The sequence below is a fragment of the Pogona vitticeps genome, chromosome 3 (genome assembly GCF_051106095.1).
Source record: "Pogona vitticeps strain Pit_001003342236 chromosome 3, PviZW2.1, whole genome shotgun sequence".
In the NCBI taxonomy this organism is placed as follows: Eukaryota; Metazoa; Chordata; class Lepidosauria; order Squamata; family Agamidae; genus Pogona; species Pogona vitticeps.
Window position 1 is genome coordinate 184,578,188 of NC_135785.1, and position 18,831 is coordinate 184,597,018.

The following is an 18,831-nucleotide window of genomic DNA, read 5'->3' on the forward strand; positions in this document are numbered from 1 at the left end:
AGCCATGGTGATACAGGTTGGGAATTGTGGTCCAGAAATAACTTTTCCAAACCCTGAGGCACAGGATATATTATGGGTATAAACATTAGAGAAGCACATCTGTACAAGTCTGCTTCTGCCCATGTTTTCACCACTTTATTTTCCAAGAATGCTGGCCAGAATCCTAGTGGTTAGTTATACCTGGTATAAGTGCAATCCCGAAATCAGAAGGGCAATTTCGTTAGCCCGCTGTAATTCAATTCCCTCGGCGGTGCTAACAGGCCGATTTAATAATATCCCCTTCAATAACAGATTATGCCCCTGCATGATGAATGTTGTAGAGACGTTACCCCACATCTTATTTCATTGCCCACTTCATTTGACCGCGAGGGACAAATTCCTTGCCTCCTTTCCACAACGAAAGCCCTGGCTTACTGACGAAGCATATTTTAGCTTTATTTTACAGCGGTCCGACGAGCACTTTTTGATTATCCTCGGCAAATTTTTGCTAGATATAATCCAAACTAATACAGAACGAGAATCCAATCCTAAGTTTTAGTGTTTTAGGGGTTGTCCCCACAAGTTGTACTTTGTACCCTTTGTATGTCTGTATGCGCTTTTTATGCCAATAAAGGTAAAGTAAGTAAGTATAAGTGCAATGGCACAAACTGAAGCAGTGGATTGTCACTATTTCACAACTTATCAGTTGTATCCCATGTCTCACACCTGTCACCTGAGTTGTTGCATGACAAAAGACAAAAGGGGCAACTCATGAATGAGTGGCAATTCACCACTGTGATTTATGCAATTGCACTTACACCAGGATAGCTTACAAATAAGAGTCTGGCCATTGATATGTTCACAACCTGCCACTGAGTCTTCTGAGTGACTTTACTTGCAATTTTGAAGACCTCATCCTTCTTGTACCTGTTGGCCCTTTAGATGCTATCCCACCAGTGACAGTAAGTGCTACACCAAATAAACCCATATCTATTGCAACAGTGCTAAATCAGGAGGCAGGATTCCCTCCCTTTTTCTTGAAGAGCTTCAAATCTCAATAAAACCAGTTTGGACAGAGAGTATATTGGGAAACTGAAAAATTATCTTGTGTGCAAAGTAAAATAATACCAATGGAGGCCCTGAAAAGCTGCTGGTCTGTGTCCTATTGACTTTCTGTTGGAGAGTCCTGCCAGTGCAGTAAAATTAATGCTATCGAACAAGCAAAGGCCAGGGTTGTTTATGGAGATTCCCAACAAAACGTAAGAGTCACAACCATTCATTCCAATGCTTGCAGCACTTGGCACTCCTTGGAAGATCAACAGGATGTTCTCCAATAGCTTTTCAGAGACACAGGGGCCCAGTGCCACTGCCCAAATTAACTTTTCAGTCTTCCGTCCAATAGGATCCTGGCTATTGTCTCTAAATAGAGGTCAGAGGCATCCTGTCCTGTCCCCAATCAATTTCCAAAATCTTCTGTTCTCACAAGCCTCAGGGGAGCAAATGGAATCCTCTGGCAGCTGCACTTCACTGAACTGGCTGGCTGGGGAGCATTCTGGAATAGACCAATTCACACTTCCCCCTCCCCCAGGAAATGAATAGAGAAGATGCAGGGTAACTGGATCATAATTGATAACAAGGCACAGGCTGCAACATAACCTTTGGTCTTGAGCCTCTGGTACATCCAGAAAGCACCTAGAGTTCTCTCTTTGATCATTCCATGAAGGACGTTTTGAGGAAAATTGCAGCTAGGGTGTGTATATATATCAGCATGCTTATTGCAGAAACTGCCCAAATAGAAAAGAGGCAAAGTACATTTCTTCTCTTGTTTGATAAGAATCAGCATTAACAGCTAAGTAAGTCAAGGGCAGAGTCTCATGGAAGAGCTGAGAGAAACAAGAACACTTCATAAGGGTGTGAACCGTTCATCATCGGCTGCTGCATAGACCCCATTAATCTGGCCAGCTTTTAAATCTAAGGCGTCACAAGGGATTCCATTTTCCACAGTTATAACAGTTTCACATTTCTCCTCTAATCCTTCTGTTTCTTCAGATTCCTTCTTACATCTGAAAAAAGGAGAGGATAACGTCGTAAAAACGGATGAGCCGAGAAAAAGGAAACAAATCATTTTGATCTGAGTCATCTAAGTTTGGAGACAAAATGCATATGCAGAAATATTGTACATTGCAGCCTTTTCTAGACTGAGAGAACACATGCTGCAAGCTTGTGTGTGTGTTTGTGCGCACTTCACACATGTCTAAAAGTGGCAAAAGTAAAGGATTCGCAACATTAATTACAGGCTGTCTTCAACTTTTGTTTCTAGCCTAAAATCATCTAGTTCAGGAAAAGAGGTACCAATCCAATAGTTCTGCATGTGTGGATTAGCTCAAATATCTAGAAGGAGCAGATGGAAGCTTTGTGTAATGCATTTTAAAAAGAGTAAGAAGTGATTGAATGGAGCAAAATTTCAGCCCAGCTTTATAACTAATAAAGCACAAACCTTGTTATGTTTCCCGCTAGTGTGATCAACAGAACTCCCTACCACCTCCAGATTAGCTCTGACTGTATCTCTGCACTGCAGCCCAATATAGCAAAGAACAGCACTAGCAATTAAGGAGTCTCTGCTCTGTTTATTCCCAGGATGATTTTTGCCCTTGAAAGCCAATGAGTCATAGGCAAGGAGCCTCTAGCTTCATATATGATGCATCATCAGCAATATAGGGGAAATAACCAGCTCAAAGATCAGGTACAGCATCTTCTCAGACCCATAATATATCGTGTCACAACCTCTGTCAGGTACATATATCAGCAATGTTAACAGCCATAAAAACGCATCATTCTGCTATAAATCTTTGGATGTAGAGATTTGCTAAAAAAATAAGTGTGAGAGGGAGCTTCTTCTTGACTCCAGATAAGGATGTAAATTTCGACTTGGTTCATCCTTGTGAAGTGAATAAGAATACAAAAAAAAAATCTCCTTAATGCAAGAGAGTGGAAATAAATTTTTGCTGGTCTCTGAGAAGATGTGCATATTTTCAAGAGTGGATTGTGCACATTTGTGTTAAATGCACAGTGGCGCAACATGCAGTCCCAACTGCCATGTTGCTTAAGCCTGTAAATGTAGTAGCACTCGGTGGGTTGTATCTTTGGGCTGTCAGTTTCGGCATGTTATGTGTATGGATACTCATCTTCATATAGGGAAAATACACTAATTTTGCAGAAGGAAAAGACTTCGAGAAAGCTATCAGTTACAAGTTAAATCACTGTTTAGCATCTCTCTCTGTAGCCAAGTTCTTTTGTGAGTGCTGGAGATTCCAATGTGTCAGTAAAAGGCCAAAGTGTAGCATGTGATTAGACTCCTTAAATGCCTGAAACATCTGATTGCCACAGCAGGAGCCATTCATACCTCTTGTAGTTTACACTGACCCTGCTTTGATTGCTCTATTGGCCATCAGGAGATAAGCACAAGCATCATTTTAAAATTTGACTTCTCAATAACAAAGGTGTGCCAAAATAATTCTCTAGATTTCCAGTTTCTGATGCTAGACTATCTTTAATTTATAGTTGAGTCCAAGAAGCCCCTATTCTCCCAGCATGAAAGGAAATTAAAATATATGCCAATTTCCTAGCAGGAAAATGTAAGGCTTTCTCTGTGATGCACCATCCCTTCCTGCTAGTACTATATTACTATTGCAATTACAATGACTATTATTATTGTCATTGTTAGTGTTAGTGCTACAATAACCATAAAACATTTTTAAAAACCCAAATTTAACCACAGGATCATTAAAATAAAACAAAACCAAATACAACTATAAAATTAATTAAAATCAGTTAAACATTCATACAATTGAAACCATCAGTATAAATTAAACAATATTATAAGCCGATTTACACCATTCCTAAGAGCAGAGAGAGAGAAACTGATTACAATTGACATACCCAAACTAGGACGACTCACGCTGTGAACATTCTGCCAGATCTACAAATACAGATCCATACATGACCTTACTTCCTTGCTTTACTAACTTGTTAAGAGGATCCTTCTCCTTTGCTACCACAATAATTTAAAAACAAAGAGAATGTTAGTAGTAAATAATGTAATGCAAATGTAGCAAATGTCAGGGAATAATTTTAGAAATCAAAAATTGGGTACCCTGTAGGCATGCCACATCGAAACCACTTCTACTTGGAATCTGTATATGGTCACCAATCAGCTGCCAGAACAAGTGCCAACCAGATCTTCCAGGCCACTAAGTTCCCTGGCTTATAATTCTGGACTGGCACAAAACAGGAAAGCACAAAGCACTCACCTCCTACGCTGATGGATGCCAGAAGTTACAAGGAATACAATTCCAGCCACAATGATGGAAAGAACGACACCAAAGACTATCAGCCAGGTTTGGACAGACTGCTCAACTGGTGGAGCTAAAGTTGTTGAGATCTGCAAGAACTGAAGTGTGTCATCACTTAAAAAAAAGGCACCATTGATACGGTGTCTGTTCTTCCTAAAAACAAGACAAAACAAAGAAAGAATTGACAAGTATGCCATCTTATTCATAATATGAAAGGGTCTATTGTGCCAATCACATAGGATGAATGAAGACACGATCTGGTGTCACTTGTGCATGGAATGTTTCATTTTCACTTCAGATGATGGTCCAGAATATGGTTGCATACACAGCACTGTACTCTCTTTTCAAAAGGAAAAATAATAAGGATTTTCTCTCCCATCTTTTCCTCCTTAGCCAATTTTCAAACAATAATGAATAAACTGGTGGAAAAACAAGGGATAATTTTGAATCAAATTTGACATTGTCTGAATTCTCTGCAAAAAATAACTGAACGAGGTAGGGCAATTGCATGACAAATTCTCCTGAGATGGCTGTTAGGAAGAATGCATATGGAATTCAGGACTGCAGCATCCTATTTACAGACCCTAGATAAGATATTCAACATCCAACCCTCCTTTCTCCAACACAACACACTTTCATGGAAAATTAACCTACCAATGGAGTACTGTATTAGCCGCCTGCATTTCCACAGCCATTCCTTCAATATTATTCCACAGGTCCAATCTGTAGCTTAAAGGTTAGTTCCATGGGTATCTATTTTGTCATATATTGAAGGGTAAAATTAAAAAAACAAGGCTGAAAGTGTTTTGCATGTCAAAATGATATGGAAATATGTAAGGGATGACAGTTTCACTTACTTTGATATATCTAGCATGACCTTCCAGCCAACGTTAAGGTCAAAATCCAAAGATGTATCCCCTTTTCCCCTTCCACTCCCACTATAGCCATACATGGCATAAAACCAAACAAACAAAACCCAACTCCAGAGGTTTTCTCAGCTCTTTGGAGCAGTTTTTTAGGCTGGTGAGCTGCAGGAGGGAAGGAAGGAGACAGAACTTGATATGTGTCCTTCAGAAGCAGTAGGACCCAATGGAAGTACAGTATTGGATTCTGGCCTAAGATGATTGTACCCAGAAACTGCATTTGTTTTTATGATCTTGATTATGGGTGCTGCTGATCTGTGTGTGGTAGGAAGGCTCTAAGGTGCAGGATGGCTATTATTCTCTTAGGGCCTGCAGATTCTGTATATAGAAGTCGTATGCCCTCATGTGTCAAAAATATGTAATTGAGGATACAAAAAGATGTATTAAAAGCAGAAACGTAACTGCCATCAGAATGATCACTGGAATGTAAATAGCTTCACTTATGTGTCTAATTGCAGAGACATACATAACAAAGGATATCACATTGTTGGGGAGAAAATGTTGTAAGATCAGGAAATACAAGGTCAGTCTCATGCCCAGAGAGGCTATCCTGCAGGAGTTGGGCTTGGAGAAAATGGATGGGAGGCTTCCAGATTTCATTACATTCCTCATACGTATTTCCACATCATTCAAGCAATGGCCACTATTTCTATTAGTTTTTATCTGGTCTTAGCAATCGGGGCTTAGAGCAGAGCAACAGCTGTTTCAAAGCATATCATGTCTGCAGGTGACAAATGATACATTAAATCTAAGAACAACATGCTACCCTTGTAGAAAGAGACTTCTTCTTAGATCTGCTTATACAGACAGAATGTTTCAAAGAACTTCCAAAGCACTTTCCACTATTCTGAACCTGGTTCAACAAATCCGTAATCTCTTTGCCCCATGCTAAGGTACCAAGGTGGATTTTGCATTTCTCCACAGAAAACAATTTAATCTGCTCATAAGCTTAAAAGTTAATCTTCCCAAAGAATGCATTCATATTCCTTGCCACATTCACTTTTATTCAATACGAGGCATTATACTTCTAAAACATGCTTTTCCAAAAAGGACTAAATTTAAGAGCAAGTCAACAACATACAGCCAAATACAGCTATTTTCTTCTTCAGGAAGAAAACCTTCATGATTAATGTATTCACAGATCCTACCGTTACAGATTCCTTGTACACAGTTGACCATGGAAGCTGCAAAATGGATTCTTTATTTCCAAATGTGTTTTTTTTTCCCCCAGTTTAGAAATGTGATTTTTAAAAATGATAATAATGAGGAAATGGGGAGGAAAATATCTGTTTTGTATAAGCAGGCAGCAATTTTAATTGTTTCTCTCATAATATTAATTATGTGTCATCAAGTCAATCTTGACTTGTGGAAACCATTTCAGAACTGGCTTGATGGCATGTAATTACTATTATGAAAGGCATTAAAAAGGTGAATGATGTTTCTGCTTCTTGTGCTCAGCATGTCCATGATAAAACATTAGCATACCCAGATGTAGAATCAGGCAAGTCATGTTGAAATCCTTGTTTGTCTTGAGAAGGTTACGTTCTTGCAAGGTAACCTACCATGCAGGCTTACCCAGAGACCCTCAATGCCACTCAGAGCAGTTTTGGCAAAAGGAGATATTTAACTGCTAACATAGGGGTGGACTGGCTGCCCACTCTAGTACCTTATGGCTGCTTCCACATCACTCTTGGGAACAGTTGCTGTGTTTGTGGATGAATTACTGACAACGAACCAAAACGATACCCGCTGTGTTACATTGCATAGCAGTACATTGGAGACTCTGTGATGGGTTAAAACCAAAAAAACATTGTTAGTAAAGACCAGAGCAGGACACCTGAGAATGAGGTAATCAAAGGAGGCTCCATGCCTCCTGGATTATGGACAGTAAGATCTTAAATGGAAACCCCTTTAGGAGAGGAGAAAAAAAGGAGAGAGAGAAATTAGGGCATATTACAATATTCTGTAGAGGAGGATTCGTCTCATTTTGATTTCAATGAATTTGAATTTAATACAGATGTTGTGTCTTGCTGCAATTTTTGCAAATTTATTAGATTCCTCTATTTTATGACAGCTTTCATATGTTTACAAGATTTTGTAGCTTACTATATTTTTTTTCTTACATACACACATTCTTACATGCGTATAAATACCTGTCACATGCAAATCTGTGAACATTCATCATAGTAACCTTTTGTAGAAAATATTATCTCCCTTCAAATTTACTCCCTCATGAGTTACCATGCAAAAATATTTTTGCTGTTTTATCTCCTTCAAGCAACCAGGTCAAGACACGGGAAAGAAAGGAATGGACAGCAGAGGTTTGCTCACTAGGCATGCGAACATAAAGAGTTCTGGAATCTGCAGTCAAAATGACCAGCAAATATAGAATTAGTGGCTCTTCAGAACTTGCTTCTTTCACATGAACCCTGATAGAAGGCAATTGCCTCACAGGGTACTAGAGTAGCAGCTTAATCTCATCTGTTCCATGGTGACATCTTCTGGCTGGTTAACAGTAATCAGAAACATGCTTCAATTATTATTTGGTTTTGTGTGTGTGTGTGTTTTTAAACCATGGATTCTATTACAGATAATACAGCATTTTATTGTATTCTCCTGAGGGCTATTATTGATCAATACCCCTCACAAAAATACAATGAAAAGCTATATTTTAGTTAATTCATTATCCCTTTTAACCAATTAATGAATGGATTAAAATGGATCTTTGCTATGTACACAGCCTTTCGTCTAGTTATATCCAGCCAAAACTTGGTGATGCTGCTCATTTCATCGACAGATTTAGAGTGGGGCACACTCTTCCAAAGTTCAAAGAGCAATTAAACCATTGTTAGTATATGTTGCAGATACTGGCAAAACAAGTGCTGGGTACACATGTTGAACCCTTTAGAATTTTTTTTTTCTAAAAATGTACAATTTTGCTGAAAATCCTTCCATAAATGTCGTACAGAGATGAAATGTGCTTCACAATACCATCTCACCCCAAAGTCAGGATTAATTATCCATCATATATAAAATATGTGTGAATTTCTAGTGAAGAAATTTGTTACATTCTTTGGGTGACAATCCTATGCACAATTATTTGAGAATAAAGTCTGACTGAAGTTTTAGGTAGACATTCACAATATGTGATTATTAGACAACTATATAGCTCCACATTTCTTCCCATCCTTACTTTCTGTCAAGATGTTAGACTTTGTTTTTTTCTTTCTGTACTGAAACATATTGACATTTTTGCTATTTCCGCACTCTTTGGTCTTGTTCACACATATTGGCTAAATTATGTACTACTTCCATTGACTAAAGCTTGTCTGTGTGCTATATTTATGTGCATTTTTTTTATTTCTCTACAATGTCCTGTAAGCTATCAAACAAGCAAATTCTCAAAACACTCCAGGGTAGCAGAAAGTGGCACCAGAAGGAGCTGCAAGGCAGGCTCTAATTAGTCCATTCCAAGTGATCATACTTGCTGGGAATGGACTTTATTCAAGCCTTTCAACCTGTACCAAAATAGTTAGAACCCCCTGAACCCCTTCAAAAAGGTTTGGGACAGTTATTGAAGGGGAAACTACTGTGTTTTCCCGAAAAATAAGACAGGGTCTTATATTAATTTTTGCTCCAAAAAAAGCAGTAGGGCTTATTTTCGGGGGATGTTTTTTTTTTTTTTCATGTAGAACAATCATGTCATCTTCAGGATGCTGCACAGTGGTGGAGGGCGGGCTTTCACTTAACTAGGGCTTTTTTTGGGGGGGTAGGACTTATATTACAAGTATCCTGAAAATTCATACTAGGGCTTATTTTTAGGTTAGGTCTTATTTTAATGGAAACAGGGTAAAGAGAAGCACATTGTATCCAAATTGTATCCACAACAATCCATATATTGATCTATATGCCACCACAGACAGCTTCTAAGTTTCGGTTTATACATAACTATGAAACAGCTAAATTAAATGATTGAATTTCCCCTCTATTCCAAGCCATCCCATAATGTACCAAACCCAGAACAAACAAACAAACAAAATGCCACTGTTGTAAATGTTTGCCAATCTCTTTCCAAGAGTGTCAAGTGTTTTCTTAGATTCAAAACTGGCTTAGGCTAATTTTGCTCAATGGCAAATGAGTCTCAAGCCTTTTCTAAATGACACTCTTCAGGGTCAAACTAAGCATTGCATTAATTAATTACTTGGCATTTTTGATCAATTTTCTTCTTCTAAACATTTTATCCTAAGCACACAATATCCAATTTTCTTTAGTACTAAATGGACTAAAAGGAGGTTTGGTCACTTTTTTTTTTTTTTAAAGCAGATTTCCCACCTGCACAACCGGCCTTTCAGACCTCCAACTCCCAGATTTCCCACCTGCACAACCGCCCTTTCAGACCTCCAACTCCCAAAAGCCAAACATCAAATGTCAGACTGAGTGGTTACTTTTTTAGTATGCAGCTAGGATGTTAGCAAGTCTTTGGTGCCAACCCCTGAGTCCCTATTAAAAACAAGGTTTTTTCCCAAGAAAAAGAGGGGTGGGGGGTGGGATGTGAGTAGTGAGTTGAATTTAAGTCATTAAAACAAATCTCAAGTCAAGTCCAAGCTGAGTCATTGGTGCGACTTAAGTCCGATTTGACAGCAAGTCCCGTGACTCGAGTCACCATCCCTGGTATGCAGTAAATAGGACCTGAAGGTGAAGAAGAGGTAGTTCCAGCCCAAAAGAAGTTGTTTTAATATAGGGTGGGGGGGCAGTTTGGTTTAATTATGGTTACAAAGCACTTCCTGACTCTTATCAAAATTGTGTTATAAAGCACTGCCTTCATTTAAGTTCTTAATAAACAGATAGGCATAACTTGTCTAATTTACTTTCTGTTACATCTGTTAGTTTCCAACTGCACAATTTATCCCAGTTAGTGAGAAAACTGCACACAACAAGAAGGTCTCAGGTCTCGCCAATCCCTCTCCAGTCACACTCCTGACCAACGTTAGCCCCTTGACATACAGATGAACTGCTGTTGGCACTTGGGGGGAAACCGTTGTTTGGAGAGATTCTTTCCAAGAAAATCATGACTAGGATGGGAAAACCGAAACCTCCTAATGTGCTATGGTCTTACGATTATAGAATGGGTCCCCTATGAGGGAAAAGGCAGCAAATAAAAAAGCAAGCAAGCAAGCAAACTTATTTATTTATTTATTTATTTAGCTAGCTAGCTAGCTAGCTTATACTGTAAATGAATAAGCCATATTTGACTACAGATTTTCCAAAGGGTGGAAAATTAAAGTGTGTGTGTGTGTGTGTGTGTGTGTGTGTGTGTGTGTGTGTGTGTGTGTGTGTGTGTGTGTGTGTGTGTGTGTGTGTGTTTAAATTTTGGAGCTATTCTACATACATTGACTGAAATGAGGCAATTAATTGACAATGCATTAAAATCGTCCAGAACAGGTGCAGTTTCATGGCTCAGTGGTGGCAGGATTTTACATGCAAGACAGTCCTTGTTCAAACACTGGCAGCAGAGCTGAAAAAGAACTCTGTGTGATAGCTTTCAAGATCCTGCTGGTTGGAATAGGTTATACTCGACAAGATGGACAGTCACTGTCAGTTCTAAGCTAGATGAGCCAACAGGTTAATATGGTACAGGATAGCTTTCAAGTCATCAACTAATGGCTATATTGAACTTTTACTAACAAAATGAAAGTGCAAAATGGCTATATACCTTCTATTAACAAAAATGTTACTACTTTAATGAAATCTTAAAAACTGGCAGAGAGACAAAATACTAAGGGGCTCATTAGGTAAGATGCTGATTCTGTTTCTGGAAGCAGTATAGCCTTAAGAGAGAGAAAAATAGCCTCCTGTAATATAAATGTCAGTCCACATTTGGAAAATTAGCGTGTTTTGTTTTCCAATTGGTTTGTTTTATAGTAGCTCAATTAGTCAAACAAAGCATGTCTGAGGCATATGCCACTGAAAGATGTGTGTGCACGTATAAGAGGAAGAAAGAGGCTGCCTGAATATGTGATCTGTAAAATATTTCCACCCCTCCAGAATGGGTTTAATCCACCTCATCTAAAGAGTACTTCCAGGAAACTTTAGTATACTCACTGGGTTGTTTGTTGATTGGAATCTTTTCTCATGGCAAAGGCCACCATTGCTTTGAACAGATATTCTTCAGAAGCATCCCAGTTATACTGTAAGAGAACAGATAGTTAACAAAAGTAAGGAGTCAAAAGGGAAACTATTTTCTACCTGAAGAAATACTCTTTTTTTAACATCGAGAAACATACATTTGTACGGAGTAGAAAACTGCAAAGTCTTTCTGCATGGAGGTGCCTGTGGCAATATTTATGTATTTATAAGTTAACATATGTCATCTTTCTTGGAAGATGGCATACACCACCCAATTCCTCCCCATGTTTCCTTCAGAATAACCCTTAGAACAAGTAACTTGACAAAGGTCACCTAGCACATTTTCTAAGTCAGGAGGACTAGAACTTAAGGGTGCAATCAGACAGTGAGAATGGGTCAGGTCTGATCACACTGGGTTGCTTCTCTGGGAGTGATCTCCCCTAAAGTGCCCCTTCTGTCCATACAGGAATTGCTCCAACCTGCCCCCCCCCTCAAAAAGCATATCCCTGCCACTTAGACACAGAGCAGGGTGGGGCTAGTTGACAATCTCTTGTTCGTCGAGTGGTTTCTGGAAAACAGCTTGCATGGAACCGTGCTGTACGTGGTCCAAAACAGAGCTACGTCTCTGTCTCCCAAGTCCATGTCTGGCACTGTAACCACTACACCCTACTTCAACAGGTTCTGAATGTCAGGTTAGGCCCCCAACACATGGGAGTGCTGAGGAAGTGGTTAAAGAAGTGCTGGGAGCCTTACCTGACAAGAATATCCTAGTGAGCAGTTAACTGGGATTTGAGGAACTACTGAAAGTAATTTTTATTTAGTTGGTGGTATTAGGCATTCATTCTTTTAGTTGTACGTTCTGACTGAATATGTCCAGAAGCACAACAAACAAAGAAACAAATAAATAAATGAGAGTTGGCTTATTTCCAGGCACAACTCTTATCTGCAGGTTTTTCGAATCTACAAACCCCTATTGCCTAAGGCCTAAACCGGGGACAGGCAACAGTAGCCCTATCAAGCACAGCCTTCCTTTGGCCCTGTCAGGCACAAGCTATTATGCAACCTGCAGTCCAAAACATCTGAAAGGCCATAGCTACCTGCCTCTGTCCCAAATGCTCACGAGATTGCCTGTTCCATTTCCATATGAACTTGTTTGATTATTATGATCTTTGGCACAAATTCTGATCCAGGTGCCCCCATCACCAAGGTAAAGGGGACAGCTTTCAGTGATGGGGCCTTTACTATGATTGTGTACAAGTTCATGGAAACTCTTTCCACCCATTTATTCACCTGACATCTAATTATCTGATATTTAGGTATGGGGGTGGTGAGAAAAAGCTTTTTAATGCCCTGGTATTTAATTAATACCATGACACTGTTTCTTGGTTGGCCCCTGTAATGTAATGAAAAGGTTTGGCTGAATTTTCAAACTGATTTTTTTTTAAACTGAGAAGCACATTCCATGGCATTTGAACCCATGATGGGGTCGAGGTGGCTGGGCACGTGGAACACAATCAGACTGCATGCATCCTGAAAACTCTTTGGGATATGGAATCAAGTCAGCCTGTCTAGGCTTGCTGGATTCTACAGACCAACCAAGAGGTCTCCAGGAAAGCTGATCCTACTATCCACTCTTGTTCTGTTCATAAACCTCTCAACCTATCTTAGCCTCACAGGAGTATTGTGAGTAGGGAGGAGGACAGCCTTGTAAACTGCCTTGTCCTCAGTGAAGGAAAAGTGTGATACAACTGTAATGGGAAAATAGTTCTCTTATTCCACAGTGGGAAGCAGGCTGCAGAGAATGGCTAATCAAGATGGTCAGCATTTCAAGGTGCCTTTCTTATGAAAGCAGCCTGAACAGCAGCAGTTGCTTTCTTCTCTGGAACCACTTCTAACACTCAAACATTGAAACCTGACTTTTATTATATGAAACTCTTAGCCAAACATAAGAGATTTATGGTTGATGATTTCTACCCCAAGCAGTTTACCATTTAGGGGATATTGCATGGTTCCATCAGTTATGGAGACATAAGTAAACAAGGAGACAGTTCAGCTCAATAGGATAGGCAGCAATTTAACTGTGCCATCTGCCCATTCTAACTTGCTCATGTAGCTTCAGCAGCTTTAATGGGCTTTAATTTCCTTCTAATGTATCCTAAGAACCACATCTGCTGCATTTTTATGAGAAGTGGCATGTATCAGACTAAGAGGCTACAGCATCCATTCAGAGTTGTTTTAAAATGTATACTGTGCCTCTGATAGATAACAACCAACAGTCCTGATATGCCATTTCAAAATTATCAGCATCTACATTTATAAATGAAAGTAATTCATTTTTAAAAATTCTGATCATTAACCTAACCATCTTTATCTGTCTGCAATCTCATTGCACAGATCCAGGCAGTTAAAGCCAACAATAATGCTCCAAAATCTGTCTTGCCAATCCTCTTGTTCTGCTGGTTAAGTAAAACTAATTCAGTCAGGAGTGCTTGAGAGAAAATTTATCTATACTGTGTAGTGTGAAATGATTTTAAGATAACAACAACAACAAAAAAGGATTAAATAATCATCAGTAATTGGCTGGCTAACATAAGGATCAGTCTAGCTATGGTTGAAACAGAGAGCCTTAAACAGCAAAAATGAGTTTGATCCTTGCATCTCCCTACCTTTCTATCTACTAATAACAGAATCACAAAATGTTCCTCTAGGGATTTATTTATTTATTACTCCAATTTATATACCACCCTGCTAGTGCCAAAGCACTATGCTGGACAGTTTACAAAGGATTAAAAACAAATCTTCACAACAGAACACTAAAATATAACACAAAATAGCAATAATGTGGCAAGAGCATTTAAAGAAAAACCTGTGGCACCAACAAATTATTGCAGAAAAGCAAAGCTGGAGGCAAAACAGTCAGCCAGGGTAAGAATGGAACGCCCTCCCTGAAAATAAGTGTTTTCAACTGTCTCCTAAAAGAATACAGGGGGGCAGGTGAAGCTCCTGTGCGAGCTGGTTCCATAGTCTTGGTGCCACCACAGAGAAGGCCCTACCTCTGGCAGATGACTTTTAGGCTTCTCTCAGGATGTCTACCCGGAGGAGCCTGGCCTGAGATGATCTGGTGGTTTGGGCAGATAAAATTGGGAAAAGAGGCTCCAACAGGTAATGTGTTCCCAAACCATGAAGGACTTTGTATATGAGTGTCAAACACTGAAACTGATTGAGGACACAATGGGTAACCAGTGCAAACTGGCCAGAACTGGAGTGATGCAATCACATTTGTTCACACTGACTATCAGTCTGGCAGCCACGTTCTGGACCTGCTGTAGCCTCTGGGTCAGCCTTAAGGACAGCCCCATGTAGAGTGCATTGCAGTAGCCAACATGGAAGATCACCAATGCCTTCACTAATGCCCTGAGGGAGCCCTCGTCAAGGATGCCAAGCTGTGTATGTGTACCAACATGAATAGTTCATCGAGATAGCTGTGTTAGTCCATTTCACATGTATTACATGGACAAAATAAAAGAACAGAAGTATATTGTGACAATTTTATTAATCTCAGTATGAGCTTTTGGAGACTGCAATCCAGCACGTTCATGTAACCAACCCTCTGAATGTTCGTTCCTCGTATTAACAAGTCTACTGGCACTTTGAAAATTCATTACCAGTGTCTGTAATACAGCTCTCATCTTCTGCTTTTCCCTTTTACTTGGTGCCAACCCCTGCCAGCGCGTATACTGCATATACAAACCTGGGGTCTAGATAGTGTACAACATGCTTCCGAGGAAGTGAATTAGAAGCCACCAATGTTCTCATTGAAATAAAGGTGTCAGTTTTAAAAGAATGATATTGTTTGGTTTTGTCTTTGCTATTCATGCTTTAATATGAGTTGACTTCCTGCTTTTTCCAGATTGCCTGTTTTTGACAGGATATTTGCTGCCTTGTGCCATCTTTCCGGACAAGGAAACTGCCTCTGGAACAAAGCCTTCTTTAAGGGAAGTTTATCTGACACTAGGTGGTAAAGTACAGATCTTGAGATGTTTTTAATGTACATTCAAGAATACATTTAAAGCCTTTGGCCAGTTCAGTGTGTGCCACTCCTAGGGATAAGGAGGAGTGTGCCAACATAGGGAGCAGAGAGGAAAGGAACAGAGAATACATTTTTTTTAAAAAAAAAATGGTGGCATCATAGCATAGCAAACACCTGGTTCTAGCTCTTCTTTAGAGGAAGCATGTTTAGAATCAGAAGGAAAGGATTAAATATTTGGCACTTGAGAGGCAGCATCCATCTCAGAAAAGCAGTCAGGATGTTAAGGGCTAGAAGCTGACACAAGATACATTTTTGCCAATGGACATGGACATGATGACAGTTGATAACCATTCATTTAATTCTCTAGTACTCTTTCCATTTTTAACGGACAAGCAAAACAGGGATTTCAGTAGGATAAGGATTACAAAAGTGACAGCTACCTAATAGTGTGTGATTCATTCATACTAGAAGCAGTACAGGTCCTTGAAATTATTCATGGAAGAGAGGTGAAAAGATTGCTGGAGAGTGTTGTTATTTTTCAAACAGATGTAAATGTTGCAGCCATGTCAGTTCTTTGTTCATATGCCAAAAGAATGAATAATTTTATATCAGAAAATAAATTTGATTGATTGGCAATTTGATGAAATTTGATAAAAATTTGATAACGTGTCTAGACAAATTTGTCTCTTGTAATTTATGCAAACACATCATACAAGCTGGGCTTTCATAAAATATATTTGATAGATTTGAAAGAATGCCTAGACAATTTTGTATCTTATAAATTAAGCTACCACTTCATGCAATTTGGTTTTTGTAGAAATTTCACCCTAGAAATAGATGTAGCTCTTTCACTTACTGCATAGTCTTCCCGAGTTGTTTTGATGCTAAGACGTACTTTGAAAGCATCCTTGGCATCTGTTATAAAGAAAAGTAATAAAAAGAAATGCATAGTTCCCACATATATAAATCAGTTGATGGTACTTTCTAAGTTACTTGGGTTTCCCTCCCCCCCAAAAAATATCAGAGTATACTTTCATGGATTCACAATATGATGAGACTTTCTGCGATGACATAGATTAGAATTAGAAGATGAGTCTGCTTAGGATGGAAGTAAAAGAAGAAGGGACCAGTCAGCATGGATGCTTGCGGGGAAGAAATAACTGCAGAAATGACAGACTACTCAGGCACATTTATTTTCCAAAACTGTTGGGACCCATTTTAGCCAGTGTTGAACAATTGCTGACAAAGAGGATACAGCCCTGAAATGATCTGTGCACTGGTCCAGTTGGATTCTCAGCATTATTTCACAACTAATAAATTCATTCTCAAAAATGCAAAACTACTCAAAATGATTTTGTAGCCTGGACACATTCACGGAGAAGCCAGTTTCAAAACATGTTTAGTCTTACTTCCAAGTGAATACAAATAAAAATTCAGCCCCAGTTTGTGCTTTACTAGGGTTCCCCCCCCCAAAGCCAGCTGATGGATGAAGGATGAAGTATTGATTGGACTCTTACCTGGTTTGCAAAGCTCAGGGTTTGCAACAGTAATCCAGGCAGAGGCAAGCAGCAACCCCCTTAACATCCTTCCAGCTTGGGAAACTTCAGGCAAAAAAGGGGGAAAAAGCCGTCGCCACTGTAAGGCAGTCTTAAACTTTCCATGACCCAGGATTAAAGCATCAGCAACAGGACCAGAAAGGCACTGAATAGAAAGTTTAATAATTAACCCACTTTATTTTAGCAAATAGTTGTGGGAAACTATCTTCTGCTAGGTATCTTCTGGGTGCCTCAGCAAAACAAGTATGAGGTGTTTATTAGTCTTTCTCAGAATGCTTCATATAATGTGCACAAGTCAAACCGTTTGTCATTTCAGTCATAAGGCTGCTGCCATTTTATTCAAAAGCACTGTTGCAGTGAATGTGTGCTGCACTGCCCTCAAGGGAACACGAATTGGGCAGGATATAACTTAACAAAGGGCAAGGAGCATACTGTTCATGACATAGCGTGCCAGAGTTCCATCGGTGCAGGCAGCGCAGTTTTGCCTGTCAGCATGGAGCTTTGTTCCATAATTGGCAGATTAAGTTTCCTCCAGCAAGCATATTAGGGTGTGACTAATATTCACCTCAGAACATTCTATCAAAAAAAAAAACAACCCATCAGTGGTTGCAGCATTAGGGAAAAACCCTTGAAATTTATGCTAAAACCTGATAAACAAGGTCTTTTACTAAAAAACAAAAAACACGTTCACAAACAAAACATTAATCTAGATAATTATTTTTTAAAAAGCCATCTTCAGGCACAATAAAACATGGAGGTTCTCTGCTGTGGACAAAGAGAAGGAAAGCATCCCAATGCACCACCCATCCTTCTCTGTTACTATTCCTGTTGTCTCCAGGGCAGGTGACCCTCTACTGTGTCCAAGAGGCCATTCATGCAACACAGAACTCCGTAGAAGAAGGAGCAAGTATTGGGCTGTTCCACTCTTTCTTGCCCTCCCTCCTCATATGCAGTGACGACATGCGTAATAATGTCTGAGAAGGGGTAATATTAATTCATAAAGCCAAAGTCATGTCCCCCAACATACAGGGGCCTTGGGGAAGAAAAAATTACATTCCACTTGGTGGTATAATGCAGTGGTAGTTTTTAATGATTTGTGGCATGAGGAAGAGGATTCACAATTGTGCTCACCATTCAGTCACTCCAACATGAAGTGATACACAATGTGCATAATATATCCATTTTTTTTCACCTATTGGATTTATAGCCCCTCTATCAAACAAAACTGCATGGTGACTTTGCAAAGAGTCTCTGCAGATGAATTGTAAGTGTTACTATTGTGTTACCTGTGCTCTGTCCACAGTGATATAACTGGGGGAAAACCTGACTTAGTAAGCTTTGCAAGAATAAAATGGATGTATACTCACCTAATAAGCATGGGAAGCACAAACTATGTTGACAGTTCTCATACATCCACAGTAATTGACTTTTTTCACACCATCTACCCACCACGCAAAGTAAACATGTTATGACTAGTGGCTAATCTCAGGATTAGCTGAACTTTGTGTTTCCGGGCTTTGTGGCTTATAACTGAGGAAAGCTTTATTCCGGAATCCTGCTCTAAAACATTTGAGTTGCTTTTTATCACACCACCTTCCATGACAACTTGTGTAACCTCCTTTTCACCCGTTTCTTCAGCTTCTTATCCACATACCAAATGCTGTTGAAAGCAGCTAAATTGCATCTAGCCTATAACTATGATAACTAGATCCATTGTGAGATTCAATGGCTGAAATCCCATTGCTTAGTGTAATAAGTCACAGCTAGAGCAGGAAAATTGGACATATTAGAGGAACATTTTGCGCAAAGATGAACATGATAAAAGACAAAAATGGAAGGGACCTAACAGAAGCAGAAGACGTCAA

General features: G+C 39.4%; 1 protein-coding gene across 1 annotated transcript; it reads right to left on the minus strand.

Annotated features, from left to right (window-relative positions):
- Positions 1 to 778: 778 nt before the first annotated feature.
- On the minus strand, positions 779 to 18,616 carry CLTRN (collectrin, amino acid transport regulator). Its single transcript, XM_020786764.3, has 7 exons — positions 18,334 to 18,616; positions 16,928 to 17,542; positions 16,267 to 16,325; positions 11,357 to 11,442; positions 6,921 to 7,037; positions 4,290 to 4,484; positions 779 to 2,042 (listed from the first exon to the last, which is right to left on the minus strand). Exons 2-7 carry the CDS (start codon positions 16,992 to 16,994, stop codon positions 1,883 to 1,885), a joined length of 684 nt encoding a protein of 227 aa, XP_020642423.3. The 5' UTR covers positions 16,995 to 17,542; positions 18,334 to 18,616; the 3' UTR covers positions 779 to 1,882.
- Positions 18,617 to 18,831: the final 215 nt, after the last annotated feature.